This window comes from Taudactylus pleione, unplaced genomic scaffold (assembly GCF_031769625.1).
Source record: "Taudactylus pleione unplaced genomic scaffold, aTauple2 ptg000967l, whole genome shotgun sequence".
Classification (NCBI taxonomy): domain Eukaryota; kingdom Metazoa; phylum Chordata; class Amphibia; order Anura; family Myobatrachidae; genus Taudactylus; species Taudactylus pleione.
This window is the reverse complement of record NW_028285368.1, coordinates 7974083-7985188: the sequence shown is the minus strand read 5'-3', so window position 1 is coordinate 7985188 and position 11106 is coordinate 7974083. Positions and strand designations below refer to the sequence as shown.

The following is an 11106-nucleotide window of genomic DNA, read 5'->3' as shown; positions in this document are numbered from 1 at the left end:
TCAAGTAGAAATGCTTACTAGTTAGATTTACGGTAGCTTTCTATGTGTTATTGACCCAGGAAATGTAATATATATATATATATATATATATATATATACATACACACACATTTTTATTTATTTTTTTCTAAATAGTTGGTACATAATGTGATTTGGGAGTTGGCAATAGAATTTGCCTTGGCTTTAGAAAATAGAATAATTTTTGTAAAACTTTAGAGAAATTCAGTAAGCTTTGTCAGATGAGTACTGCTCTAGGTATATAACTTATGGAGCACTTGTCAAGCACAATACTACATATTGAATTTTAATTCTTGCCAAAAAATGCCAGGAAAATATATTTTACATATAGGCTACAGAAATTAAACTGAAAAGTGTATTTCACTTGCAACGCAAACCAAACTAGGTATATTTTTCACATTGATTATATGTTGAATTAATGCATAATATATTGAAATTATTTTGAGAGTCTATGTCTCTGTCAAAAGGCTTCTCCAGTTGTTCATACATTTGGCTGCACAGTCAGTGAAGCTAAACAGGCACTGCATTTCCTGGGGTTCTTCCTTTTCTTCATCTGCAAACATAAAATGTTAGACTCAGGATAGTCCCATAATGACATATATTCATGCATACTGACATATAAGAGAAGCGATTGATCCTGCACTAGGTTCATTTAACTATTAAATTATCAATTATTACAATTCATTTGTTTTTCTTGAAGTATCCCATGGCAGCCATCCTTAGATGGGTTAGCTCTCAGCTGTGTAGAGATAGGATAAAGAAACAACCTGGAAGGTATATAGTGTGATTTCTCTGTCCCTTCTGTGTCTTTAAGAATCTTCCCAGAATGTCCTACAAAACAAACAGATAACTCAGGTGGGATATATCTTGCTGCCATGGAGTATTTCAAAGAAAATAAATGAACAGTATTAATTTCACTATTTCCTTAATAACGCCATGGCAGCCATTGATGTATTGTAAATGACGTGCTGACGTTTTGCTGCAACCAATTACAACGCCAATATTTTTCTGCAAGTCTATTGACTAAAGCTGGGTACACACATAAAGATTATCTGTCCAACCAGCCAACTAGTTGATTGGTTGGAATGAAAATCTGGTAACGTATGAAAGCAAATGACAATCAGCAATTTGCTCCCAAACACCGAAAAATGGACAAAAACTGTTGTGTGAACAAATTATTTAGATCAAACAGTTAACAAACTTGTCTGACGACCATTTTCATCTGTTTTCTGGCATTTAGGAGCAAATTGCTGATCATCAGTTACTACCATACATTACCAGATTTTCATTCCAACCAATCAACTAGTTGGATGTGTACCCAGCCTTAGACCTTTCATTTGGTAAATGATCTGCCCTATTCAGAAAACGGCATCATAGAAATACATCACTTATAAAAGTCATCGTCCTGCTATTAATACAAGCTGCTATTAATAATAATCTGCTATTAATCCTATAGATTACGCTCACACAGAGGAATCATTCTCAAAGTGAGTAACAGGTAGTCAGTGTTTGGGGGAGGTAACGGGATGGTTTGAAAAATGCAGACATGTGGGACCGTTTAAACACACTTCTGGGCATCCATAAATTAGATTGCAACAGGAGAGCTCTCTGCATGTTTGGAGACCAACTATGGGCCGTATTCAATTTGAGGCGAAAAGTCTGTTTCCGCGATACTTTTTTGCCGATGATGTCATTTTCGTCTGTTTTGAGTTTCCTCCGTATTCAATTTGGAAGTCTTTTCACCTAGGCGGAAAGTCAATGTAATGTAGTAGGTGAAAAAGTTTAGTCTATGAATAGCAGGTGGAAAAAAGTGCAGAATTGCAGTTTTAGGGTACAACATTGCGGGAACCCTCGTGCAGCCTTATGACAGTCCCCTAAAGGTAAACTGTATCAAAAAAAAGTTTAAAAATAATCGGGACACCCCCAAAAAATTAAGTTTCATTTTGGGGGTAAAAAAAAAATTTAAAAAAGGGGAACAAAGTGCCAGACTATCTAATTAATTTAGGTCAGGTCCCCATGTATGCGGCAGGTGTTTTCTTCATTTTCTTCATTGCGGGAGCAAGCAGCAGGTGCAATTTTGCAGATTTTGAAAAATTACCTTTAGGGACTTAAAAATATGCTTACTCCCATTTTCATGTACCCCAAATATGATAGTTATTTTCCCTCCCAAAACAATCTAATTATTCCTATCATATTTGGGGTACATGAAAATGGGCTATGAAGAAGTGGTAAAGAATAGCATTTAGGAATAGTTATTTTCCTCCAAAAAATAATCTAAGTGCTATTCTTTACCACTTCTTCATAGCTGCAAAATTGCACCTTGCGCGGCTATTACAAACCAAGACTTTCTTCAGCAGGCAAAAATGGGGGTACCCATAGTGATCCTCCATGTCTGGACATCTTTAGGGGGTCCCAGGCATATTTCCAAAAATTCCCTTTTTTTTTTTTTCGTAAATGGGGTGAAAGGTCATTTAAAATAAAAACAGGGATAATTTTTCAATTACCAATAGCAGGTGAAAAAAAGTGCAGATTTGGGGTTTAGGGGTGCAGGCTTAAAAAAAATTGCCTGCACCCTTGGGAATGCCCCCTTAAAACAAAATTTGGCAAAAAAAAAAAAATCGGGACACCCCAAAAAATTTTTCAATTTTTCGGTGAAAACAAAATGCCAAACTAACTAAATTAATTCTGGTGGGGTCCCCAAGTATGTGGCAGGTGTTTATTTCATTGCGCAGAGTAGCGGCAGGTATATTTTTGAAGAATTAAAAAAATTACCTTTAGGGACTTAAAAATATGCTTACCCCCATTTTCATGTACCCCAAATTTGATGGGACCACTTTTAAAAACGAAAAAAAAAACCTAAGTGCTCTTCTGCATCACTTCATCAATGTCGGGAAAAATAACCACCTGCCACATCTATTTAAAAAGCCGACTTCTGCAGGCAAAAATGGGGGTACCCATAGTGATCCCCGAGTCTGAACTTTTCGCCTAAAATTTAATATGGGCCTATGTCTGTGACAGTTTAGACTTAGTCAGGAGGCTAATGGCCACCTGATCTGTTCGATGTTTCCAGTTTTGTGCGTGAGTGGTGGATATGAGATGCTGTCAGTGGGCACAGGATGGCAAGTAAATTATTATCATATTTTCTCAATTGCGAATCTGTGATAGATCACAGCTGCGATGGCTTTTGCATCCATCTCTGAATCAAGCGCTGTCTTTATATGATTTTTGGTGTGATGTGATTTGTACTTTAATACATAATATTTGACTAGGTTCCAATGTTTATCCTTGTACATCTTTCCTGTGCTTGTTACTCAAGCAGTAGAGACATAAATCCTAATATGATGTAATATCAGGCCTAACCAAATTCAGTACTGAGTACAGTATTATATTTTGTCCTACAGTATAGCATAATCTGTTCCCTAATGTTTGTTTTAATATCTCACTACTAGATTCGTCATGTGTTAACATAAATAATTACTGCTGTAGTCCTTGGTATCCTTTTGCAGTCCAGTATTCCCACTGATTACTATTCTGGGGACCATCACTGCTAATGAACACAACACAGGGCAACATACTCCAGGTGAGCAAGTTTCCTTCAAAATACTTTTTAAACTTGGTAATGTTGACATGTGAAATGTCACCATTAGGGTTGGGTACTAGGGGGAGATTAGGGTTGGGCACTAGAGTTAGGGATAGGGAGATATACTCACTGGACTGCCACTCCATCAGGCGACTGCCGGAAGTGACAGTCACATGACCACTGGGACCCGGAAGATGCTGCTGAAGTCGCATTTTAACGTGGACATTTCATCAGTGTCTACATGATGAACGTTGACATGGACAATGTAGACATTATGATCATGTCAACCACACCCTTTACACTCACATAAATAAAAAGTCAAGACAACTTTATACCTATGATTTGATAGCTGTTTCCAGTGCCACTGCTTTGTATGCACTCCTCCAGTCCAGGCAAACACAAATTAACAACACAGCCTATAATAAAAAGGTAAGAAACAATGAGTAATAATGATTTAAATAACATGATAAAGACACACAATATAGTGAGATCCACTACAATTCCTGGCGCTAATAATATAGATATACAAGGATTAGTTCACTGCAGCAGCAAGTAAATAAGGTCTGGTTAGGACCTTAAGAATCACAAAATGCACAAAAACAACAATTATTACTGCACTTGGTGTGTTTTTTATTGTTTAATATATAGTTTTAACTTTTATTATATATTTGCTCCCTATTCATAAACAAGAGGCTTGTTTTAACTATACCAATAATTGGATTTATTTAAAAATAGATTTGATATCAGACATAAACAAGCAAATCTAAAACAAGTATACTTCTCAAGCATATAGTTTTCTATTTAAAATCCACACTTGGCACCAGACTTCTATATAGTCATTAGCAAGATTGCAACATAAATGTTAGTTTGTTTGTCTATTTGTAAATCATGTAGCAAATATGTTGCCAGTCCCCCAATTCTCAAGGTTAGTAAGCCAGGCAAGGCAGTCAGTTAGTAGGCAGCTGTATATAAAAGAATCAGGCATATACTGGTGTCCCAGTACATATACTATAATTTCCAACAGGTCTACTTTTCTCTCCTATATAGATAGCTAATGAAACAGGCGTTTAGCTATATCCATATGTGCCAGCATGTTATATTTACCCTTAGGTAGTGTTCATTTTCCTGATCCACTGTCATAAGGTCCCTTTTTATGAGAATTTATTATTTCTTGTAACCACCTATTCTCTCACACGTTTCACACACTGCTATCTATGGCCTTATAGTGTTTTTATGTGCTTTTCACTTGGGACTTGGAACTATCTATTTCTCCTTCAAGCGTTAACCAGAAGTGATACTTGAATTCAGAATCTCACCAGATACTGGCTTCGTGAAGATAGCAGATTCCGAAAAGGCTGATCCAATCACATACACTCACACATTCATACGATGGTTACAAGATTAAGATAGTCTTTTAAAGAAACAGAAAAAAAATATTGTTTCAATTCCCAAATACTCCCTGCCTGTCAATCACACAAGTTAAAAGTCGCTGCGAGCAACTACAGTAATGTACCTTGATTTGACGCATGAACAGTTTACAGATAATCGCTCAACTGCGTAAATATCTGCATTGCGTACACTCTGAATCAGGACCACTGACACTAGCTCTATACACTGAAGCCTAGTGCAAACCTGTTCCAGAATTCAAAAGGAAAATACTGAAGAGCTATCCATAAACCTTGATCAGAACAGACAACGTGTAAGTATATCTGATACTGTACAGTACAGGTCATTAAAAATAAAATACATTTGTGTGTGACTTATGAGTGCTCTTTAATTATATAAATACTAACACAAACTCATATGTAATTATCATTGATAAGGGGTAAAACTCTCTGGTCCTACAGATGAGAGTCCTTGATTTAGGGATCAATAGACATCCCAAGGAAAGGAATGATAAAAAAACAATTATACATAACAGCCTATTCACAATTTCCATGTACTGTGTCTATGCACTGATGACATCTTTCAACTCATGTTGATTTAATATCTTTATGAAGGCCAAAATGGCTGCTCTGCAGTGCAAATACACCTTTGGACCTGATGTGCCTCTCAATTTGGGGAAATGTGCCTATATTACCACCATCATCCATGAGCTGGCACATCAGAGTTGGCCAAAGATGAGTGGACTGAATGCATTGACACTGCAGTAATATTGAGGTTTAATATTATTTTTCCAGATGTACTATTTTAATTAAGTAACTGAATTAAAAGTTATTATTTTTTGTAATGATATAAATACATGTAAGTGCAACATTTTCAGAGATGCTCCTTGTTATGCATGGAAATTCCCCCTCTGAAAAAGGATAAGGTCACACCCTATACTGTACTTGCAAGGAGACTAAACACTTGTCATACTCTGTGCTCTGTGTAAAATAAATACATGAAATTATACAGTAGGTGCCCCTCAATCCTCTACTGACCCCATGCTAGACAAGGTCTCCATCATAGGAGGAAGACTACTAAAACAGACCACAAGGGTGCAATCCCCCTATTATAGTGAACCCCCCCTTAGTATGCGAGCAGGTCATTTTTTATGGGGAATTTTGAGGTTAGTCTTTTCCCATTCAGACAAAAAAATGTTTTATTTTTTATATATTCATTTTTTACTTTTGGTATAATGGGTATAGTTGTTAGGTCGCCCTGTAAAATCATCACATAAACTAAAGTGACTTACACATAAATAAGCCACTACAAAAAAAAAGTTCTGCCATGAATTCAGTGGGTGATTTAGTGAGGCACACTGGTATACGCAAAGCCATTTTGTAAAGCAAAGTAATCGTTATCAACTATTTCACAACGCAAATGTATGATTGGTTGCTGTAGGTTACTGTACATTTGTACTTTGTAAGTAAACCTCACTGAAAGGCACATTTACTATCATTGCATTCTGGCTGCAACATCTGCATTGACCACAACAACCAATCATTAATTACCTAACGTTAGCAAATTAAACCTTTTGACTAGAAATGGTCCTTTTGTGATACATATGTCTATTCAACATTTGACTTGTAATATAGGGAATTTAGAAGGAGTTAAACACTTACCGTACTTAACATTTTCTTCATAACCAGGAGGAAATGATCTCTTAGAGAAGAACGCTGATAAGGTAAAATGAATAACCATTAGATAACAATAAATTACAGTACAATAATATTCATGTTTTCAAAATATGCCTCAATGTAATATAATAAGATAAGAATAACCTCATTTTATGAACAGGATTGCTGAGAGGGAGGTCGGGTATTACAAAGAGTCTGGACTCGGCTCCCATTGGGGCCCAGTGGTGGCAGACTCAGCTACCTTAAAAGTGAGAAAAAGTGAATGCGAGGACCAATAATTTCCTTCCTTTCTTAGTCACACACCCTGAAACTGCACAAGTAGCCTGAGGCAGTGCCTAAAAAGTGGCAGCACCAGAGTCCAAGATTACTCTCAAAGGCCCTAGTTATAAAGGCAGACTTTCTGGGTTGCACAGGTTGATCGTTAAGGATTACTACTCCGTAATAAGTATCATTCTTATGAAAACAAACCATTGGTAGGAAGCATTAAAGTTCTTAGTATTCCCATTGTACATGGCTATCTTAGAGCCACAAAGGAAATTGTACATTGCTGTAAACACACAATATAATATTCTCGTGAACATTGTCCGACAAGATGAAAACAAACTGGATAGAGACCTGGTACAAAACTTACAATCTGAAGCTGAAAGAAAAACTAGACTCCAGACAAAGATCCAGGTTGCCCCAGCTTCAATGGCCTTGTTCCGTGAAAGGTTATTTTATATATTTTTGCAGGGACTGGGTGAGGCCTCCCTTCAGAAGGAGAGTAGCGTTCAAAAATTATTTGAAACATGAGAGAACTTTATTAATATTCTCTTAGGACCAATCCAGCAGCATATTTGGAGGTGATTCCATGCCACTATTTGGTAAGAGACACGTATGTGTATGGATGATCCCTCATTTGTCTCAGGTACTTGATATGTTACATCTTTCTTCCATTTTTCTATTCAGTGATGGCCCTGCCGCACCTCATGGATTTCTGTGTTTTAGATTATTTGTATTTTATGTACATTCTGTAGTTATGACTCAATGCTATGAGCTAACTTTGTATTGTTGCACCATCAATATATCAGCTTCAAATATTTTTCTCCTTGTGACTATAATACTCTGTTACAGTATTTTGTCTCTGTATTCTCTCGTGTGCTCATTGTATTCATTGTGGGCCTTTTTTTTATTAAACATGCTTCAATAGAAACTATTTTAAAAAATTCACCATTCATTTCATCCATACACTGACATATTTAATTATATTGCAATAATTATTGTTTAAAACGATAAATCCATAATTCAGGTAATTAAATAAAAAGATGCTATAAATGTGGACGTTGAATATGAAATAGTGAATAGAGCTTGTACAAAGACTATATCCAATATAGCATTATTCTCCTTATAGGAGAAAGTAATTCATTGGCTGTACTTAACAAATGTCTGTAATTAAAATAACTATACTATTAATTTTTAGTATAATAACTTCAGGATGTTGGTACTGTATGTGATAGATCTTACCTATACTGAGAATTACTGTGTTTAATAGACTGAATAAGAATAAGAACAATAAACTTTTATTTGGAATGTCAAGGAATGTAATTTTTAGTATGCTTTTGATATATGGGTTGGAATACCTAGGCATATACTAAAGAAAATATATAATTACTATCTACAATGTAATACTGTATAGAAGCAGAGGAGCAAGTAATAAGGATTCACCCTTTCTTTCATATTTTCCCAGTACAGAAAAAAAACAAATGAACTAAGTGTCCTAAAGATCAAACTGGTCAATAAATTAATTATCAGTAAATTATTATTATTATTGTTCAAAATAAAAAGGAATACATTTGTGCCCATGTGATTAAGAAAATAAAACTTTGTAAAGATCAAATGCAAAGAGAATTACAGTATCTAAAATATTTTTGCATATATTATTTCAGATATGTTTAATGATAATATTTTTATATTATATAGGGTTTAATATTAAATGAATCATCAAAATGATAATATACATATACAGGAAGTTATTATAAGAGGGTGGCCAGGGCTGTGCATTGTTTTCTTATTGCTACATATGGCAAAAATAAAACTAATACAAATTAAATATTCTGATTTATGTTACCATACATAATCATATTCATTATTTTATTTTTATACCCCTGTTTGGATTTGCTATGTTTTTGTGCATTATATATTTTTTGTTTATTTACTAACATATAACATAGCATATATATATATAACATACCATAAGTATGCCAGCTATATTTAAATTATAAAAGTATGTCAAAACATATACTGGTAGATATTTTTTCTGGTGAAAATCCATTTCGATCACTAGTCTGCAGGAGTGCTGTGTGTGCATTTTAATTATAAGACTCATTGAACATAACTAAAAACCAGTGATAAAAGCATTGCAGTCTTGTGATTATATGCAATGTGTACTGTCATGATAAAGCAATGCACATGCATTTGAACTTGTACCCATGTACTGCAATTCAGTACACTGTATATCATGTAATGTTGAGACATTACAAAAGGGCTAAATTTAATATAGATTACTAAACATATAATACCTCCATGGATTACACATCAAATGTATAAGGCTGTCATGTGGCCTCATGTATCATATATTAGCCAGATTTATGAATCTGGTGTTCTCTCAAATCCCCCCCCCCCCCCCGTGCAATTAGATGTTCTTGTGTGCTTTAGCCATAACACAAATTATTGTCTATATATGTCATGTGAAACTGGTGCCCAGCTGCACTCTCTATTCTTTGAAGGCCATCTATTAAATTAAGATTCATGGAAGCTGTAGGAATCAGATTATTCCCCTAAAACACATCCTACAGATGTAGACAAAATTGGGTATACGTGCGCTCCTGTGTAGGGAGGGATCGGGTTGGGGGTGGTGGATGGAGGGGTATGGGGAGGGGGGATGTGTGGGTGGGTGTAAGCAAGAACAAGTGAAAGCCCATGGTTGGGGGGATGGGTGGACCCTTTTTGGGGGCTCCTTTAACGTGCGGTCCTCACTTCTGCTCGTCCCCCTGCTGGACTTATGGTCGAACAGACTTATGGCAACCGGGGTGTGGCAATGTTCTTAGTAGCCAGGGGAACTTACAGTTGGCGGCATCCCGCACTGATGTTAGGGGTGTGCTTGACCTACCGGTAGGTGGGGATTCGTCCCTGGTGGGAAGCAGTGGTTGTTGTACTCCCAATAGCTGGCCAGACGGTGTTGGTTTCCACTGCGATCCCGCGGGGTGTCTGGTGGATGGGCGCCCGTGATGACCAACTGAGTCATTCACTGGATGGTGATGGGGTGATATGGGTGTCCTCGTGCTTGGTCGATCCCACGATCCTGTGGGGTCAGCGTGTGGGTCCGGGGTGGGACAGGTGGAAAGTTGGTGGAGAATGGACTGTAGTGGCTCAATTTGTGGGAATATTTGATGCTGGTTGAGGTGGTCACCAACGCGTTTTGGCTTGCATGCCTTTATCAAGGAGTTACTGAGTGCTTTAAGTTACTGTATTATATAGGGGACTTCCGGGTGTGTGTGTGGTCACATGTGATCGACTGGCCAATCATGTGTCTGTGTGGGGGTGGTGATTGGACCCTGACGTGATTTGGCATGGGTGTGGCTTACGTCGAGCCCCGTGACATGTCATGTCAAATGGGGCTGGGCGAGTGCTGTTTGCAGCTATTGCTTGGTCTGACAGATATGTGTTGCGTGGCCCTAGCATACCTCCCAACATGACCCTCTCGAGGAGGGACACAATGCTCTGGTCCTGGACTTCCCTGGTAATTTATGATTGGTGGTGGCTCCAGAGGTAGGGCTGCTGTACAGTCCAAAATTCAAATAGGGGAGTCACACCAACTGCCAGTGAGTCCCAGCCAGTAATGTTTGGCAGTGTGTGAAATGACAGTTGGTGTGGCTCCCCTATTTGAATTTTGAACTGCGCTGCAGCCCCGCTTCTTACCAGGGAAGTCCAGGACCACAGCATTGTGTCCCTCCTGGAGAGGGTCATCTTGGGAGGTATGCCCTAGGGTCATGCATTAGGGTGGGTGTGTGACGTAACCCGTCACGTTTACTTGGTGTGGATAGAGGCGGGGCGTGTGGGCTTCTACGTGATAACTCGTTGCTATGGTAACATGTCTGCTGGGTTACGCGGGTCGTGTTCCCCAATGGAGCACATGGGGATAGTATTTGGGTGGGTATGGAGACTGTCACCCTACTCGTTGGTAAATAGATGTGTGTGGAAAGCGGCAAGCCACCGCATTGCTACGGTACCGCATACGTACGGGGTAACTGGGGTTTGATGCCCCATTTACTATTAAGTGATGTTGCGTTGCCATGGTAACACGTGTATCTGGAGTATAGGGGGGGTGTGTCCTAATGGTCACGTGGTGGTTGTTTTCCAATGGTATGAGGCTTGAGTGTTGGTAAATGTTGCCTAGGTTACACATGT

The 11106-nt window shown here is 37.8% G+C and overlaps 1 protein-coding gene across 1 annotated transcript in view; it reads right to left on the bottom strand.

Moving 5' to 3' along the window:
• Window positions 1-316: 316 nt before the first annotated feature.
• The window catches only part of LOC148462411 (uncharacterized), a 53685-nt gene continuing 42895 nt past the window's right edge, over window positions 317-11106 (bottom strand). Inside the window, exons 3-5 of the mRNA XM_088460063.1 lie at window positions 6646-6699; window positions 3934-4014; window positions 317-571 (exon numbers count right to left, since the gene is read on the bottom strand). Coding sequence (XP_088316189.1) covers window positions 468-571; window positions 3934-4014; window positions 6646-6699 — 239 coding nt within the window. The 3' untranslated portion in view covers window positions 317-467. The remainder of the gene's footprint in view (window positions 572-3933; window positions 4015-6645; window positions 6700-11106) is intronic.